This window comes from Neofelis nebulosa, chromosome 10, assembly GCF_028018385.1.
Source record: "Neofelis nebulosa isolate mNeoNeb1 chromosome 10, mNeoNeb1.pri, whole genome shotgun sequence".
In the NCBI taxonomy this organism is placed as follows: domain Eukaryota; kingdom Metazoa; phylum Chordata; class Mammalia; order Carnivora; family Felidae; genus Neofelis; species Neofelis nebulosa.
In genome coordinates, this window is record NC_080791.1 from 64,976,987 (window position 1) to 64,996,972 (window position 19,986).

Consider the following 19,986-nt stretch of genomic DNA (forward strand, 5'->3'; position numbering starts at 1 on the left):
GATAAGTTTAATTTTCGGACCAAGTTGAGAGGCAAGTTGGTCTTATAGAGAGCACTATTGCACTTAGTAGCTAGGTGATTCTGAGCAAAGCACGTTTTTCTAGGTGGTTTTCTCGTCTACAGCTGAGGAGGTTGGACTGTCCAAGCCTTCAGTAAGAGGGTGAATTAAAGTTGATCCCTGCTTTCATCACTACCTTTTCTGGCTCATCACTGTGCCTTTTTTCTTTCCTAAGAAACATGTCACACCCCTTTCTTCTCTTCTGTTTTCCTGTCCCTCTCCTTTTCCCCCCATCAAGGTCCAGGCAGAGCTACAGATAAGGCCAAGATCCAGAGTTTCTGAGAGACTAATTCTGAGGGGCTTAGAAAGGGAAGCCCGACTCTGGCCTCATGAAGGCCAGAGTTACAAAGAGGACTTGGTCAGGATGGGTGGCACTTCTCTTGCTGGGAATATACATTTAGCCAGTTTTCATAATGCCTAGAATGTGTATGTCTGTTTGCACAAGATTGTCTTTTCCTATTCTGGAGTGGTCAGACATTTTTGTTCAAAATTATCTGGAGTTTTAGACAAACTTGCAAAACTGTGCTTTTATTAAGTGACTTTTTGAATAAACTCTTTGGTATTCTTGAGCAAATGTATTTATTTACTGGTATGTGCAATGACAAAGTTGGTATTTTCCCATGTTGACATTATATATGTTGTAGAACTTAGTGTTTGTCTAAGTACAGACCATATATCAACAAATTAAACTTGAACTGTTTCAACATGACTGTGCATTTTTTTCTTTGTAGAAAAGGAGAAAAAAACCTTTCTTACCTAAAGTTTTTTCCTACACCATTCATTTCCTTCTGTCCTAAGAGCCTCGGGGGTGGGTGGGAAGGCATCATGGCTTGGTTGGAAACACTATCATGTGGGTTGAAGCTGTCCTGTCTCTGGCTGTGCTCTTCAAATTTAAGGATGGTGAGAACCACACACACATACACACAGGCTGGGAAAGGCTGGAAGAATAGTTAAGGATAGAAGTTAACTTAGGTTAGCACAGTCCTCTGCAAGAATGGGCTGTTTGGTTCCTGAGTGTCACCCTGAGGGCCTGGCCCTTAGGAACAAAAACAGGGTTGGTTTATTTTTTACCCTAGATTTGGAGTTTTTATGTGGCTAAGATAATTTTGGCCTATATCTCCTTGGCTCTGCCTCTGTGGAAAACAACAGTACAGGTTCTTACTAAAAAGGGAAGAGGTTTTTGTTGTTTAGTGGTTAGGTTAAAAACAAGTCTTTTAAATACATCCAGGATGGGCCTGGTTTACACCTATTGTGTTGGCATAATTATAATTAAAGTCCCCTTTCCCCAAAGCGTCTTAGTTTGTACCATGAGTCATTGATCACCCAAGTCCTAGAAGGTACAGAGAGTGTGGTTCTAGGCCATCTCTTCTAAAGGTCAACTATGCCTCCATTCTTCAACACACCTTCCTTCCTGGGTGTAGTTTCTGGAGTGTGTATACTGCCAGTCTTAGAGCTAGCAAGGTGCTTTCTTTTGCTCTTATTGGACAGGAAAGAGCATCTCCTGGCTGGATCACCCACCTGATTTAACCAAGCATGGTCCCAGGTGACGCAGTGGCTTCCTAGGCCAACTGTCCTCCATGCTCTGCCACAGTGCTCAAAGGTCACTGAAAACTAGTACCTGGGGGCTCATCCAAGTTCACAGCCCAGACCAGTTCTGAAAAATGAAGACAATGGTGAGAGCGAGAGCAGGCATGACAATGAAAACCAGTGCTAGGATTTGGTCATCCTGAGTTGTATGTACACATAATTGTCATCCCTGAAGGATAAAATAATTCTGGAAAATCCAAAAGACTAAACAACTGGTGAATAATCAAAATTTCTAAAATATAAATATGTTAATATTTATTATTGCTGTTTAAGCCAACCAAGAGCTAGGGCAGCAAGAACCATCATGAGCTCTTAGTACTTCTGGGAGGAACTATTCCCATAAGCCAATTTCCCCCAAAGATTAACATTCAAAATTCAACAGTTGGTTAGGCAACACCTTACATACCATCCTCAAAAATACCTGAACATCCATACACTTTCACACCAGGTTTGTCTAACACTGCCCTTTCTGCCAAGAATGTTCTCTTCCTTGGCCACCTGAAGTTCTCAGCACGCCTCAAGATCCAACTCGCCCGTCAAGTGTCTTGGAAGTACTTTGGCCAAAATGATCTTTATGTTTCTATAGATTTGGGTCCATGTCTCAATTACAGCATAAAGCCTTGTACAAGAAAAGTAAATTATCTACCACTTATTGAGTGGTTATGTATGAGATAGGAGGGCTAATGCTGTTTTATATGCACTGAGGAGTTCATGTTTAATCCTCCTAACTACCCTATGAGACCTGGACTTGTACTCCCCTGCACTAGATAGGAGAAAACCAAGAAAACCAAGGGTTAAGGACCCAACAAGACTCTACGGACAGAATAGGCATGGATGGAATCATGACCGACATTTCTCTGCTTGCAGAATTCACCATCTTGAGCCCTTTTATAGTTAATAGTTTACTGAAAATAATAAATTAGACAAGGCTCCCACACCAAATTTTGTTTCTCAAAGTTAGGAATTGAGCCCCTGCTCCCACTGCCTACCCCTGGGCAGTGTCTAAATGAACACATGAATGAACAAGCTAGAAACAAACACATCTTAATAATGGAAACATATATACTAAGGCAAAAAAGAAATCAGAACCAGGGACCCAGGACTCCTCATAAATCAACCCCTCACAGTGAATAAAAGGAAATAATGGAAAACAATTTATCAAAACAGTTCAGAGCACCTACATTATTTTTTACCTTAAGCATTACATCTAGATCATTTATAGTACATTTTAAACTACATTCTTTTAAAGTGAATCAAATATTCTACACAGAGATAGATGCAATATACTTCCTACAGACTCAGTCTTCAATGACTTCTCTAACAAAAATGTTAATTTCATCAACGAGAAATGCCTAGTGGTAGCTGACATATTAATATGATCCCATACCTTTTGACAGTCTATAGGCTTAGATGTGTGATTTTAACTATTTTCCTGGCATCTTAGACAACTAGGAACAATGGAACTCCAAAAGCTCTATCTATCCTCACATAATTTAATTTTCACGTCTTCTGCATTTTGTGATTGGGAATGTTCTTGGGAATGTGTCTTTAAACTCAGGTCTTACATGTAAACTGAATTCACTCATCTTTACTAGCCAGGATACCTGGGTGCCATTTTATCTCCAGAAGACACATGGCAGATGGCACCTTAGAGATGAGGTCTTTAGTTTGGTCAAAATCCTTTCAGTCATAACCTACCTCCTACTTTCCCGACCCTTCTCAAAAGACACAGATACCTGAATAGAGAACAAATAGTCTCTTCCCCTGGCCTATATAGCTATAGGGGCTATATGTCCCTGCTATATTGGTTCTCTGCAAAAGACACACGCTGCAACTTCCCTTTTGGGCTGGCACTTTTGTCTACAAGCTCAGTCCTCATTTCTGTTTCAATTCATGTGGTTGCAGAGGGCACAATGTTTAGAAATACCTTCCAGGCAAGGACTGCTATAAGTACATGGATTCTTTCCCTATCCCTGGCTCTCTGGCCACCTGAGCATCTCATGGAGGACCAGCATTCTCACACGGCTTTCTTGTAGCCTTAACAGCCTCAAACCTTGGATCTGGAGGGCAAGGCCTAAAAAGTCTCTATTTAAACCTTCTTCTGGCCACTGAGGGCCAGAGGTATAAAGGTGCTTCTGGGTTGGCAGTTCTGTGAACACAACAGGGATAAAGGAAGCTAGAGATCCAGGCAATACTGAAGCAAAACAGTCCCCCAACAGGTCTCCGGGCTCATTCACAAATCACTGGGGTCTTCTGCTACTCTGAAGAAAAGCAGGTATCTGAGGCAGCAACAGTGCTCCTAAAAAGGCCCTTGCTGTGGCAAACGGGCATCAGCTCACACAGCAGAGTCCTACCCTGCTCTGGCCCCATCATACTCAGAAAAAATGTTCTCTTCTTGAACCCAGGAGACCACTAACCTGCTCAAGGCCCACAGAATAAGACATCTTGGACTCTGAAATCTTCACTTTTGCAACCATAAGTCCTCATCATGTGTAAACTGATGTTCGTTCACAGGTAAACCATCTGCTACTCCTAGCACGAGGAGTTAGATCCCTGTCCCTGAGTGTACACTAGATCAAACATAATTACTCAGTGGATCGACTCTCTGGTGGAAGAAAGGCATAAAGAGTGAAGCTGTATTATGTTCATACTAATTGCTACCGTGTTTTACAAGGTGACAGGTGTCTGAGCACCAGGAAGGATACATGATATCCATGGTAGTGGCCTGATTAGCTAGGATATTTAAACACAGAATGAAGTATAGGGCACAGGGCCAAGGATGAAATCGGAGAAGGGAGAGAAAGGTCACCTTGGGACTAGACTAATGGATACTTCCCCAAACCAGCTGTTTTCAACTCCAAACCCTGGGGGTTCCGCTTCCTCAATGTACCATCTGTATGTGCTTTATCAGTGCTCATGTCCAACCCTTTATCCCCGAAGTCTTGGGGCCATACTTCTTTGGTGGCTTCCTCTTGTTCAGTGTAATTGTCTGCACTGAATCCAGCATTCTCTGCCAAGACGGCAGGATCCTCCTCTTCATGAAAACAGCAGGAACATGTTTCTGGCTTTGGGTCACATGAGGTAACAGAATTATCTTCCTGGACTCTGGGGTCAGTGGGCACTCCCCACCCCAAATGGTCTGATTCTTCACCTTCTAGCAATTCCATTCTTTCAGCTATTTCTTCAGCAGACGGTTCCTTGGGGTCAGGGTAATCCACTAAGATGGTTTCTTGCCTACGCTTGATGCAATCTGAAAGGTCATAAATTGGGTAAGTTTCTTCAGGGTAACCTAGAGAAAAAAGCAGCAAAAAGTCTTACTTTGTGTTGAAGAGACATTCTTTGTATTAGGCCCAAAGAGGCTTCTTAGGCAGCAGCTATCCTGTCCCAACAAATCCATTCAAGAAATCTCTAAGAGGACTCTAACAGTTCTAAAGTTTCACTTGAGTAAATTCTTAGCAATCTGGCAGACTACCCGTGTTCTTTGAAATACAAACCAATTCAGAAGAAAAACTCTTCTTAAGTGCAGGGTGCTTAGGGCGGAGCGGAAGTCTCACACCACCAACTTCTGCTGTAGTGATGAAGATTAAACAAACATGAGCCTTCGGTTAAAAACAAACAAAAAGTACCAAACACCAGAGAGCCTAGCTCAAGGCTAATGTTTATAATTTCTATTTGGAACCATTTCCAAATCTTCCTGGGTGGGGAGAGGAGAAGAAAAGGAACACTAAGCTCTTCGAAAAAATAAACCACGAAGGCTTCCACTAATCAAAAGAACTGAAATGGCTTGCAAGTGTCAGAGAGAGAGAGAGAGAGAGAGAGCGCGCACACTCCAGCAAGACATGCCCAAGATCCCGAAGGACAGGAACTGGGTTTTCACAAGACACAATCCCCGTTGTTGGCTTCTTGGTCTTCACAAAATAGAACAAAAGAGACAACAAACCGGTAAGCAAAATAAGTAGTACTGGTACTGAATTCCAGCTATGATAATGAGAAAAGACAAAATGTTGCCAAATTAAAGAACGAAATGAAATAAATCTGTGTCAGGCAAGCTGCTCCAGAGCAGCAGATGGGCCTCGCTGGAGCTCATATGCCAGAGCTGGCAACAGCAGCCGTGCACACTACACGATGTGAAAAGCCGGAGAATTCAAAATCCATTTGCACATTATGATAATTGGCAAATTCCAACCCTAATACAAACCACTTTTTGCCTGCAAATTCTGAAAAGGGTCTTTTTTTTTTTTTTATGCAGTGTAGAGTGTGGAGAGACATATTTTAACAACATGAACTGTTTTTTTTTTCTAATCATAAATCATACAGACTCACTGTAAAAATTTTGAAAAACACAGACAAGTTTTAAAAAGAAAACACAAGTCAGCTAGAATCCCACCACTGATGATAATTTGTTGTGTTGCTTCTGGCCTTTTTATCATATACTCATTTTTTCATTCAATATTAGATCATGAGCACTTCTCCATGTCATTAGGCATTTTAAAGTCTGCAAAATATCCCATCATACAGCTACATAACTCACCTGCCTTACCATGCCTTTTCTGTAAAACGTGTAGATTCTTTCCTATGCTCCCTTATTGTAAGTAACACAGCAGCTAAGATCTCTGAATATTAATCTATGTCCACTTCCACATTTCTTTAAGATACACTTCTAGAGGGTGTCTGGGTGGCTAAGTTAAGCGTCTGACTCTTGATTCCGGCTCAGGTCATGATCCCACAGTTTGTGAAATCAAACCCCGAGTTGGGCTCTGTTTGGGAATCTCTCTCTCCTTTTCCTCTCTTTCCCTCTCTCTATGCCCCTCTCCTACATGTGGGTGCATTCTCTCTCTTTCTCTCTCTCTCATAAAGAAACTTAAAAAAAGATACACTTCTAGAAATATGAGAACTAAAGTTTAGGATTAGACGTTTTAAAAGCGTTTTTTACACCCTGCCAAATTACTTTCCATAAGAATGTATATACACTTTTATTTTTACCAGTGATGTAAAAAAACAAAACAAAACACACACACACAAAAATACAACTGTCCATCTTATACCCTCATCATCACTGATAGTAGTAGGTTAAGAATCTTGCCAATGCAATCTTAGTTCCCAAGCTTAACTTACTGTGTGTGGGTGGAATGCTAGGTAAAAGAGTTTAGCTACCCAAGGCCCTCACTGCCTCCTTGGTCAAAGGCAGGGGGTCCTGGGGAGGCTTACTTGCTAGTTAGCTCCTAGTCACTGAATGCTTAAGAGATGTCCATTTTCTGGCATGTTCCTGCCTTCTTACACCAAGAACAAAGCCTACCTTTGGAGTTCCATGGCTATCTGCTTTAGTTTAAGAGGGGGAGGCCTGCTGAAAATCAAATAGGCTCACAAATGGGCTTCTAAGGTAGCCCATTATCTGCCAACATTACTGGCTATTCAAGAACTTTGTTAAAAATATGAGCAAAACTCACTGATCCTAAAAGGAAGTCAGCAGGGGAGCCAAACTAAGCAAACTATGTAAACAGCCCTAAAAGAACAAAAACAAAAACAAAATAGTCAATGTAGGAAACAGGAGTTAATATCAACTTATAATGGATATTCCCAGTAATATTAAAAATAATACTGCATTGATAAAACCCAACCAGGGTTCAGTATAAAAAGGGGAGCAAACAGGCAATAAGAACTATTAGAGCTTGGAAAACTGTACAGCAACATGCAGAAGAATGAACCTGGACCAATTTCTTACACCATACATAAAAACTCAAAATGGATGAAAGACCTAAATGTAAGACAGGAAGCCATCAAAATCCTCGAGGAGAAAGCAGGCAAAAACCTCTTTGATCTTGGCTGCAGCAACTTCTTACTCAACACATTTCCAGAGGCAAGGGAAGCAAAAGCAAAAATGAACTACTGGGACCTCATCAAAATAAGCTTCTGCACAGCGAAGGAAACAATCAGAAAAACTAAAAGGCAACTGACGGAATGGGAGAAGATATCTGCAAATGACATATCAGATAAAGGGTTAGTATCCAAAATCTATAAAGAACTTCTCAAACTCAACACCCAAAAAACAAATAATCCAGTGAAGAAATGGGCAAAAGACATGAATAGACACTTCTGCAAAGAAGACATCCAGATGGCCAACCAACACATGAAAAAATGCTCAACATCACTCATCCTCAGGGAAATACAAATCAAAACCACAATGAGATACCACCTCACACCTGTCAGAATGGCTAACATTAACAACTCAGGCAACAACAGAGGTTGGCGAGGATGCAGAGACAGAGGATCTCTTTTGCACTGCTGGTGGGAATGCAAGCTGGTGCAGCCACTCTGGAAAACAGTATGGAGGTTCCTCAAAAAACTAAAAACAGAACTACCCTACGACCCAGCAATTGCACTACTAGGCATTTATCCAAGGGATATAGGTGTGCTGTTTCGAAGGGACACATGTACCCCCATGTTTATAGCAGCACTATCAACAATAGCCAAGTATGGAAAGAGCCCAAATGTCCACCGATGGATGAATGGATAAAGATGTATATATATACAATGGAGTATCAAAAGAATCAGCAACCAAAAAGAATGAAATCTTGCCATTTGCAACTACATGGATGGAACTGGAGGGTATTACACTAAGTGAAATTAGAGAAAGACAAAAATCACATGACTTCATTCATATGAGGACTTTCAGAGACAAAACAGAAGAGACTCATAAATATGGAGAACAAACTGAGGGTTACGGGAGGGGCTGGGAGAGGGGGGATGGGCTAAATGGGTAAGGGGCATTAAGGAATCTACTCCTGAAATCACTGTTTCACTATATGCTAATTTGGATTTAAATTTAAAAAAAATAAAAAAAAAAGAACTATTAGAAATAGAAAATATTGGGGCGCCTGGTGGCTCAGTCGGTTAAGTGTCCGACTTCGGCTCGGGTCACGATCTCACGGTCCATGGGTTCGAGCCCCGCGTCGGGCTCTGGGCTGATGGCTCAGAGCCTGGAGCCTGCTTCCAATTCTGTGTCTCCCTCTCTCTGCCCCTCCCCTGTTCATGCTCTGTCTCTGTCTCAAAAATAAATAAACATTTAAAAAAAAATAAAAAAAAAAAGAAATAGAAAATATTTCAACTTGAGAAAGGGAGAAAATAGATTGAAATGGACACAGTACGTGAGATCAAGCCCTGCACTGGGCTCTGCATGGACAGCATGGGGCCTTCTTGGGATTCTCTTTCTCCCTCTATGACCCTCCTCCACTTGCTGTTTCAAAGTAAACATTAAAAAAAAAAAACATTTTTTTGAATAAATAAACAAAATGGACATGGCTAAAAGGCAGATTAGTATATTAGAAGTCAAAGTCCAGAAATTCTTTTAAGACAAAGGTAAAAATGAAAAGGAGATAGAAACTGTGAGAAAATACACACTGCACTGAAAGCTGGCCCGGGACTACCCAATCTCCAAATCACTGGAATTCCAGAATGAGGGCAGAGTAGGTTGAATGGAAGCAAGAACCAGAAAAAAAAAAGTTACAAAAGAAAAGATCACTTAGCTGAAGACAGACTCAAGTCTTCAGATGGAAAAGACTCACTAAATGCTAGACAGAAATACTATGAAAAAATCCACATTTTCATACACACTCAGATATGCTAATGAACCTGCCCAAATTCAAATGTGTAAGGATTAAAAGATTATGAATTTTCAGACAGAAAACAAACTAGCTAACTAAAAGCAGGTTCCCTACAGAGAAGAAGAATCAGACTGTGGTAAGATTTCTCATTTTCAACATCAAAGAAAAATAAAGCAACTTTATTTGCAAGTCCTCTTGAAGCAAATCATCTTCAGATGTGTAAGGAAAAATAGCACAAAATTACCTGTATCAAAGTGAAAAATGGCATATGCAGATATCCAGGTAATCGTCAAGTACACTTGGGGGTGACAGGGTAGGGGTGGAAACACTTAGGAACTCTGATACAAAGAAAAAAACATCAAAAAATTTGAGAAAGAACATACTGCATATGAGAAAGCAGTGAACAATGAATCGGTAGAAATTATCAATGTAAAATAATTGATACTGTGGTTAGAAATTTAATGCCATTGTTCAGAAATACTTAAAACAGGCTACTATATTTAAAAGTTAATATCACTCGGACCTAAATTCTGTATAATTTCAACACCTGAGAGGTAGACAGAAAATGAACGGGATATCGGGACAAGGTTATATAAAGAGATTTGCAATCTGGAGGATAAAATGAATTCCAGTTTTTATTTCCTTGATTACTAGTGAGACTGAAATACTTTTTAATGTTTTGTTAGCAAGGTGCATTTTTTTCTTTTGTGTACTGCTTATGTAGGAGGATTTCAGTGTTTTATAAATTATAGAATTCTTTATATACTAAAAGGTATCAACTTCTTTTCAGTCATACATGTCACAAATGTATTTCCTGTTTAGTGCTGGCTTTAAGTTTTGTGGTATTCTCTAATCTACAGAAAGTAAAAGTTCTATGTATTCAGAGTACACTATCCTTTCCCTTAAATTTTTTCACTGCTTTTATTATTTTTTTAACATGAAATTTATTGTCAAATTGGTTCCCGTACAACATCCAGTGCTCATCCCAACCGGTGCCCTCCTCAATACCCATCACCCACCCTCCCCTCCCTCCCACCCCCCATGAACCCTCAGTTTATTCTGTTTTTAAGAGTCTCTTATGCTTTGGCTCTCTTCCACTCTAACCTTTTTTTTTTTTTTTCCTTACCCTCCCCCATTGGTCTTCTGGTAAGTTTCTCAGGATCCACATAAGAGTGAAAATATATGGAATCTATCTTTCTCTGTATGACTTATTTCACTTAGCATAACACTCTCCAGTTCTACCCACATTGCTACAAAAGGCCATATTTCATTCTTTCTCATTGCCAAGTAGTATTTCATTGTGCATATAAACCACAATTTCTTTATCCATTCATCAGTTGATAGACATTTAGGCTCTTTCCATACTTTGGCTATTGTTGAAAGTGCTGCTATAAACATTGGGGTACAAGTGCCCCTATGCATCAGCACTCCTGTATCCCTTGGGTAAATTCCTAGCAGTGCTATTGCTGGGTCATAGGGTAGATCTATTTTTAATTTTTTTGAGGAACCTGCACACTGTTTTCCAGAGCAGCTGCACCAGTTTGCATTCCCACCAACAGTGCAAGAGGGTTCCCATTTCTCCACATCCTCTCCAGCATCTATAGTCTTCTGATTTGTTCATTTTAGCCACTCTGACTGGCGTGAGGTGGTATCTGAGTGTGGTTTTGATTTGTATTTCCCTGATGAGGAGTGATGTTGAGCAGCTTTTCATGTGCCTGTTGGCCATCCGGATGTCTTCTTTAGAGAAGTGTCTATTCATGTTTTCTGCCCATTTCTTCACTGGATTATTTGTTTTTCGGGTGTGGAGTTTGGTGAGTTCTTTATAGATTTTGGATACTAGCCCTTTGTCCGATATGTCATTTGCAAATATCTTTTCCCATTCTGTTGGTTGCCTTTTAGTTTTGTTGATTGTTTCCTTTGCAGTGCAGAAACTTTTTATCTTCATGAGGTCTGAATAGTTCATTTTTGCTTTTAATTCCCTTGCCTTTGGAGATGTGTCAAGTAAGAAACTGCAGTGGCTGAGGTCAGAGAGGTTTTTTTCCTGCTTTTTCCTCTAGGGTTTTGATGGTTTCCGGTCTCACATTCAGGTCCTTTAACCATTTTGAGTTTATTTTTGCAAATGGTGTGAGAAAGTAGTCTAGTTTCATTCTTCTGCATGTTGCTGTCCAGTTCTCCCAGCACCATTTGTTGAAGAGAATTTTTCCATTGGATATTCTTTCCTGCTTTGTCAAAGATTAGTTAGCCATACTTTTGTGGGTCCAATTCTGGGTTCTCTATTCTATTCCATTGGTCTATGTGTCTGTTTTTGTGCCAATACCATGCTGTCTTGATGATGACAGCTTTGTAGTACAGGCTAAAGTCTGGGATTGTGATGCCTCCTGCTTTGGTCTTCTTCAATATTACTTTGGCTATTCGGTGTCTTTTGTGGTTCCATACAAATTTTAAGATTGCCTGTTCTAGCTTCGAGAAGAATGCTGGTGCAATTTTGATTGGGATTGCATTGAATGTGTAGATTGCTTTGGGTAGTATTGACATTTTAACAATATTTATTCTTCCAATCCATGAGCATGGAATGTTTTTCCATTTCTTTGTATCTTCTTCAATTTCCTTCATAAGCTTTCTATAGTTTTTAGCATACTGATCTTTTACATCTTTGGTTAGGTTTATCCCTAGGTATTTTATGATTCTTGGTGCAATTGTGAATGGGATCAGTTTGTCTTTCTGTTGTTTCATTATCAGTGTATAAGAATGCAACTGATTTCTGTACATTGATTTTGTATCCTGCAACTTTGCTGAATTCATGTATCAGTTCTCGTATATTTTTTGTTGGAGTCTATCGGGTTTTCCATGTAGATCATGTCATCTGCAAAAAGTGAAAGCTTGACTTCATCTTTGCCAATTTTGACGCCTTTGATTTCCTTTTGTTGTCTGATTGCTGATGCTAGAACTTCCAACACTATGTTAAACAACAGCGGTGAGAGTGGGCATCCCAGTTGTGTTCCTGATCTCAGGGGAAAGCTCTCAGTTTTTCCTCATTAAGGATGATATTAGCTGTGGGCTTTTCATAAATGGCTTTTATGATGTTTAAATATGTTCCTTCTATCCTGACTTTCTTGAGGGTTTTTATTAAGAAAGGATGCTGAATTTTGTCAAATGCTTTTTCTGCATTGATTGACAGGATCATATGGTTCTTTTCTTTTATTAATGTGATGTATCACATTGATTGATTTGCAAATGTTGAACCAGCCCTGCAGCCCAGGAATGAATCCCACTTCATCATGGTGAATAATTCTTTTTATATGCTGTTGATTCAATTTGCTAGTATCTTATTGAGAATTTCTGCATCCATATTCATCAGGGATATTGGCCTGTAGTTCTCTTTTTTTTACTCTGTCTGGTTTGGGAATCAAAGTAATGCTGGCTTCATAGAATGAGTCTGGAAGTTTTCCTTCCCTTTCTATTTTTTGGAACAGCTTGAGAAGGATAGGTATTATCTCTGCTTTAAACGTCTGGTAGAACTCCCCTGGGAAGCCATCTGGTCCTGGACTCTTATTTGTTGGGAGATTTTTGATGACTGATTCAATTTCTTTGCTGGTTATGGGTCTGTTCAAGTTTTCTATTTCTTCCTGTTTGAGTTTTCAAAGTGTGTAGGTGCTTAGCAATTTGTTCATTTCTTCCAGGTTGTCCAGTTTGTTGGCATATAATTTTTCATAGTATTCCTTGATAATTGCTTGTATTTCTGAGGGATTGGTTGTAATGATTCTGTTTTCATTCATGATTTTATTTGGGTCAACTCCCTTTTCTTTTTGAGAAGCCTGGCTAGAGGTTTATCAATTTTGTTTATTTTTTCAAAAAACCAACTTTTGGTTTCATTGATCTGCTCTACAGTTTTTTTTAGATTCTATATTGTTTATTTCTGCTCTGATCTTTATTATTTCTCTTCTTCTGCTAGGTTTGGGGTCTCTTTGCTGTTCTGCTTCTATTTCCTTTAGGTGTGCTGTTAGATTTTGTATTTGGGATTTTTCTTGTTTCTTGAGATAGGCCTGGATTGCAATGTATTTTCCCCCAGGACTGCCTTTGCTGCATCCCAAAGCGTTTGGATTGTTGTATTTTCATTTTCGTTTGTTTCCATATATTTTTTAATTTCTTCTCTAATTGCCTGGTTGACCCACTCATTCTTTAGTAGGGTGTTCTTTAACCTCCATGCTTTTGGAGGTTTCCCAGACTTTTTCCTGTGGTTGATTTGAAGCTTCATAGCATTGTGGTCTGAAAGTATGCATGGTATGATCTCAATTCTTGTATACTTATGAAGGGCTGTTTTGTGACCCAGTATGTGATCTATCTTGGAGAATGTTCCATGTGCACTCGAGAAGAAAGTGTATTCTGTTGCTTTGGGATGCAGAGTTCTAAATATATCTGTCAAGTCCATCTGACCCAATGTATCATTCAGGGCCCTTGTTTCTTTATTGATCCTGTGTCTAGATGATCTATCCATTGCTGTAAGTGGGGTATTAAAGTCCCCTGCAATTACCACATTTTTATCAATAAGGTTGCTTACGTTTGTGATTGTTTTATATATTGGGGGCTCCCATATTCGGCACATAGACATTTATAATTGTTAGCTCTTCCTGATGGATAGACTCTGTAATTATTATATAATGCCCTTCTTCGTCTCTTGTTGCAGCCTTTAATTTAAAATCTAGTTTGATATAAGTATGGCAACTCCAGCTTTCTTTTGACTTCCAGTAGCATGACAGTTCTCCATCCTCTCACTGCTTTTAAAAAATGTAATTGTAGATTCACATGTAGTTATAAGAAATATAGAAACCCCTGTACCCTTTACCCAGCTTCTCCCAATGATGGTATCTTGCAAAACTATCCTACAATAGGACAATCAGTATATTAATATTGATGAAATTAATATACAGAGCATTTCTATCACCACAAGGATTCCTTATATTTCCCTTTCCCTTTTATTGCCACACCTAGTCCCTCCTGCCCCATTTCCTCCTCAACCTCAGCCAACTACTACCAATCTGTTCTCCATTTCTATAATTTTGCCATTTCAAGAATGTCCTATAATCACACAGTATGGAACCTTTTGGAATTAGCCTTTTTCACTCAGTATAATTATCTGGAAATTCATCCAGGTTGATGCATATATCAATAATTTACTTTTATTGCTGAGTAGTATACCAAAGTATCAATATACCATAGTTTGTAACCATTCACCTGCTGAAGGATGTCTGGGTTGTTTGCAGTTTGGGGCTACTACTAATAAAGCTGCTGTGCATATTAATGTTCAAGTTTTATGTGAACATAAGTCTTCACTTCTGAGGTTAATGCCCAGGAGTGCAACTTTCAGGTTGCACAGTGGATCTAGTTTCTCCACATCCTTGTCAGCATTTGGTGTTGTTACTGTTTTTTCACTTTAGTCATTCTGCTAGATGTGTGGTGGTATTTATTGTGATTTTAATTTGTATTTTCTTAGTGGCTAATGATGTTTAACATCTTTTCATGTGCTCATCTGCCATCTGTGTATCTCCTCTCTGGTGCAAGTCAGTTCATATGTTTTGCCCATTTCCTAACTGGATTGTTTATTTTTCCCTGTTTTGAGAGTTCTTTATATACTCTAGATAGAAGTTCTTCGTTGGACATGTGATCTGCAAATATTTTCTTTCACTGTGTAGCATGACTTTTCATCATCTTAACGGGGTCTTTCGCAGAGCAAAAGTTCTGGATTTTGATGACATCCACTTATCAATTTTTCCTTTTATGAATTGTGTTTATGATGTCAAGCCTAAAAACTCTTTAGAAAATCCTTGGGATTTTCTAGGATGCCTAGGATTAGGCAAATTTTTTCAAAAAAGGTTTATAGTTTTACCATTTACATTTATGTTGATGACCCGTTTTTAATTAATTTTTGTGTAACATGTAGACCTTGGTTTGAGGATTATTTTTTGCTACAGATATCCAGTTGCTAGAGCACCATTTGTTAACTCCACTGAAATGGCTTTGTAACTTTGTCAAAAATCAGCTGTACATATTTATGTGGTTCTGGGTTCTCAGTTCTTTGATCTAGGTGTCTGGTCCTATACCAGTATCACACAGTTTTGAGTACTATACCTATATAATAAGTGTTGGAATCAGGTAAACTAATTCCTCCAATTTTTCCAAAATTGTTTAGCTATTCTATTTTCTCTGCTCCTCCGTATACATTTTAGAAGAATCTTGTCCAGGGGAGCCTGGGTGGCTCAGTTGGTTAACCTCCAGCTCTTGATTTCGGCTCAGATCATGATCTCACAGTTCATGAGTTCTGTGCTGACAATGCAGAGCCTGCTTGGGATTCTCTCTCTCCCCATCTCTCTGGCCTCTCACTCATGCACGCTCTCTCAAAATAAACTTTCAAAAATATATAAATAAATAAAATTGATATCAACATGTTCTTTGCTATTATGTAGAAATACAAAGATTTTTGTATTTTTATCTTGTAATCTAACACATGCTGAATGCACCCCGGCAGTTTTAGAAATGGATTCCTTGGGGTTTTCTACAAAGGCAATCACGTAATCTTCAAAGAGGAGCAGTTTTGTTTCTTCCTTTTTAATCTGTATGCCTTTTATTTCCCTTACCTGCCTTACTACACTACCTATTTTTTTGGATTATGCTGAATAAGAGTAGTCACCCTTGCCTGTTCCCAATCTCAGGGGGAAAGCATTTATCTTTGATCATTAAACATAATGCTAGCTGTAGGTTTTTGTAGATTCTCTTTATCCAGTTGATGAAATTCCCCTCTATTCCTAGTTTTCTGAAAGTTTTTATTATGAATGGGTCTTGTAATACTTTTATGCTCAAGAAATCCTTTCCTGCTAAAAAGCCAATACATATTCACAACCATTTTTTCTATTTTTTAAAGGTTCTTCTCTATCCCTAACTTAGTATATCCAGAATCACTTCACTGTTAAATGTGTAGGCTCTTCAGCTCTAGCAATGATGGAGACAAGGGGACCCTTTTCTTTAAACACCTAGAAAACCAGATGAAAAATATGACGCACTGATTTCCAAGCATTACTAAGTAGTGTAGCATGATCCCCGAGAAAAGGGAAAACGAGCCCAGTGGTCTCACGGAGCTGGGAAGATAAGACTACAATTTAGGGAGACCAGGGCAGCTAGAATTTACAGGGAAGAATACTAGAAAGAAAGAAGCTTTGCAGAGAAAGATCCCCAGGGATCTTCAGAGACAACTCTTCATGCTTTTAATGGAGTTCTGATCTGTGCATCTATGTGAAGGAACTACCCAAGGCCAGGAAAAAACTACTGAAAGGCCTCAAGATTCTTAGAGCTCATACATAGCTGGGAATAGTTCATGTTCCTACTAGCCAGAGTAGAAAGACATTGTGGAGCATCAGACAGAATCTTGAGGTTATTGCCTTACTAGTGGGGCTAAATTAGCCAGAGTAAAGGTTGCTCTGGACCCATTCTCACAAATCTTAAAAACAAGCCTGAAGGAATCTGGTAACTTAACTGTGTTAAAAGTATTTTAATGGATTTCTGGTAACTTAACTGTGTGTTAAAAGTAAGTCCAACAGCTATGTAAAGTACTAAAACAAAATACAGAATCCAACGGTGTAAAATTGGCAGTATCTATCATCCAGTCAAAATTTAGCAGGCATGCAAAAAGGGCAATGAAATAAGGGGCCATAGCAGGGAGAAAAATTATTCACTAGAAACAGACCCAGAAGATAAGATCAGCAGCCAAGGCGGTTAAAAAGCTATTACAAACATGCCTCATATTTTTAAGAAGGTAGAAGACTATATGAATATATAAGAAATGGAAAATGAAATCTATAAAAAAGATCCAAATGGAACTTCTAGAAATAATATCTGAATTAAAAATACACTAAATGAGATGGAGAGCAGATCTATACTACTGAAAAGATTAACAAACTTAAAGGCACAGTAAGAATAATTATTCAAAATTAAGCACAACATGAAAAAAAAAAAAAAAAAAAAAAGAACAGACCATACATTCATATTGACCTGTAAGGACAATATCAAAGGTCTAACAAATGTACAACTAAAGAACCAGAAGTAGGAGGGAAGGAGGGAAGGAGGGAAGGAGGGAAGGAGGGAAGGAGGGAAGGAGGGAAGGAGGGAAGGAGGGGGGGGTGGAGAGAGAGAGAGAGAGAGAGAGAGAGATCATTAATAATAGCCAAAGTGGTTGGGGCAGGGGAATCAATCAAGGATCTAGGTTTTCACCTTAAGAAACTAGAAAAAAAAAATAGTAAAGAACAGAAATCAATGAAACAGGAAACATAAAAGTAGTAAAACAACAACAAATGAAACCAAAACATAGTTTTTTGAAAAGATAAACCTGTCACCAGTCTGACCAGAAAAAATTTAAATTAGAGAAAGAACAAATTACCAGTATCAGGACAGAACAGAGAACATCGCTACAGACCTTACATACATTAAATGAATAATAAGGTAATATAAACAACTTTATACTAATAATAGATATGACAATTTGGATGAAATACGTAAATTCCTTGAAAGAAATAAACTATCAAAGCTCAGTCAAGAAGAAATAACCTGAACAGCACTGTATCTATTAAAGAAATTAAATTCATAGTTATGTAAATCTTACCAAGATAACTCTAGGCCCCAATGGTGTCATCAGAAAATTCCATACTTAAGAAAAAAATAGCAATTATGCAAAGTCTTCTAGAAAATAAAAGAAGGAACACATTGCAATGCATTTTATGAGGCCAGCATTACCATGAAATCAAAACCAAAAAGATTACAAGGAAAAACTATAGACCAATTTTCCTAAACACAGAAATAGAGTCCTTAGCAAGTTGAATCTAGCCATATAGAACATCATGACAAAGTAGAGTTTATCCCAGGAATGTAAAGTTGTTTAAACATTCAAAAATCAATGTAATTCACTGGATTAACAGATGAAAACAAAAATAATATGATCTCAGTTGACAAAAAGTGTTCACAAAAATTCCGTTATCTATTCATGATTAAAAACTCTTGGCAGAGTAACACTAGAAGGAGACTTCCTCAGTCTGAAAAAGAGCATCCGTGAAAAACCAACAAACAGCTCACATCACACTAATGGAGAATGTGTGAGTGCTTCCCCCTAATATCAGGAAAGCAAGGATGTTTGCTCTCACCACTTCTATTCAGTATTGTGCTAGAGTTTCTAACCAATGCAATAAGGCAAGAAAAATAAGAGACATACAGATTGGAAACTCAGAAGTAAAGCTGTCTTTATTCACAATTTGATTCTCTATGTAGAAAATTCTACAAAATCTAATCCTAAGAAATCTAAAGAGAAAAAAAAAGCTACTAGAACTAAGTGTGTTTAAAAAGGTTATAGGAAACAAGGTCAGAATACAAAAATAAATTGTATTTCTAGGTAGTAGCAGTAAGCCATTAGAAATTTTACACTATCACCGAAAATAGGAACTACTTAAGCACAAGTTTACAAAACATGTGCAAGACCTATACACTGAAAACTATAAATGCTGCTGTGAAATTAAAGATCAAATAAATGGTATAATATAAAATGTTCATGGATTTGAAGATTCAGTATTGCCAGGATGTTAATTCTTCCAAATTGACCTAAAGATTCAATGTGATGCCAATCAAAATCCCATTGGGCTTTTTCATAGAAATTGACATACTGATCCTAGATTTATGTGAAAATGAAGGGCTAAAATAACCAAATAATTCTGTAATAAAAGGAAAAAAACAAAGTTGAATTTACACTACTGGATTTCAAGACTTAATATAAAGACACAGTGATAAAGACATTGTGATACTGGTTTAAGTATAGACATGATTTCACACATGTGACATTTAAGAAAACAAATGGCCAAATAAAAAAGAGAAACAAAAAAAACAGACTCTTAAATTAGGGAGAACAAACTGGTGGTTGCCAGAAAGGTGGGCGGGCAATGGATGAAATAGGTGAAGGGAATTAAGAGTACACTTATCATGGTGAGCACTGAATAACATACAGAATTGTTCCATCATTATATTTTACACCTGAAACTAATCACACTGTGTATTAATTATACTTGAATAAAAGAATTCTTAAAAAGCGAATCCAGAATAGACCCACACATACGCAGTCAACTGAATATCAACATGCCAAAGTAATTAAATGTAACAAAATAAGTAGGAATAATTGGACATAAACTTGGAAAAAAATTAACCTCAGTCCTAATGCCTCACACAAGATAGAAGAACTAGCTCGAAATGGATCATAGGCCTAAACAGAAGCTAAAACTACTTTTCTAGAAGAAAAACATAGAAGGCAAACCTTCAGTTAGGCAAAGATCATAAAAGAAAAATGATCAGCTGAACATCAAAATAAAACTTCTGCTCTTTGAAAGATGCCACTAAGAAAATAAACAGCAAAACCACAGTTTAGGAGAAAATATCTGTAAAATACATAACTGATAATAAACATATCCAAAATATGTAAAGAACTCTTGCAACTCAATAAAAACAATCAATCCAATGAAAAAACTGGCCAACAATGTGAACAGACACTTCACTAATGATACAGAGATGGCAAATAAACACATTAAAAAATGTTCATCATCATCATCATCATCACTGGGGAGATGCAAATTATAATCACAAGTGGGATACCACCCTTCATTCACTAGAATGGCTAAAATTAAAAAGACTGACAATACCAAGTGTTACCAAGGATGCGGAG

The 19,986-nt window shown here is 38.2% G+C and overlaps 1 protein-coding gene across 6 annotated transcripts in view; it reads right to left on the reverse strand.

Moving 5' to 3' along the window:
- Positions 1-569: 569 nt before the first annotated feature.
- The window catches only part of RIC3 (RIC3 acetylcholine receptor chaperone), a 67,347-nt gene continuing 47,930 nt past the window's right edge, over positions 570-19,986 (reverse strand). For 2 of the 6 annotated variants that reach the window (XM_058688136.1, XM_058688137.1), the window contains exon 6: positions 570-4,933. In XM_058688136.1, coding sequence (XP_058544119.1) covers positions 4,461-4,933 — 473 coding nt within the window. In that variant the 3' untranslated portion in view covers positions 570-4,460. Of the gene's footprint in view, positions 4,934-5,138; positions 5,213-19,986 lie in introns of all 6 variants that reach the window. The other 4 variants (XM_058688140.1, XM_058688139.1, XM_058688138.1 and 1 more) reach the window with 4 other exon arrangements.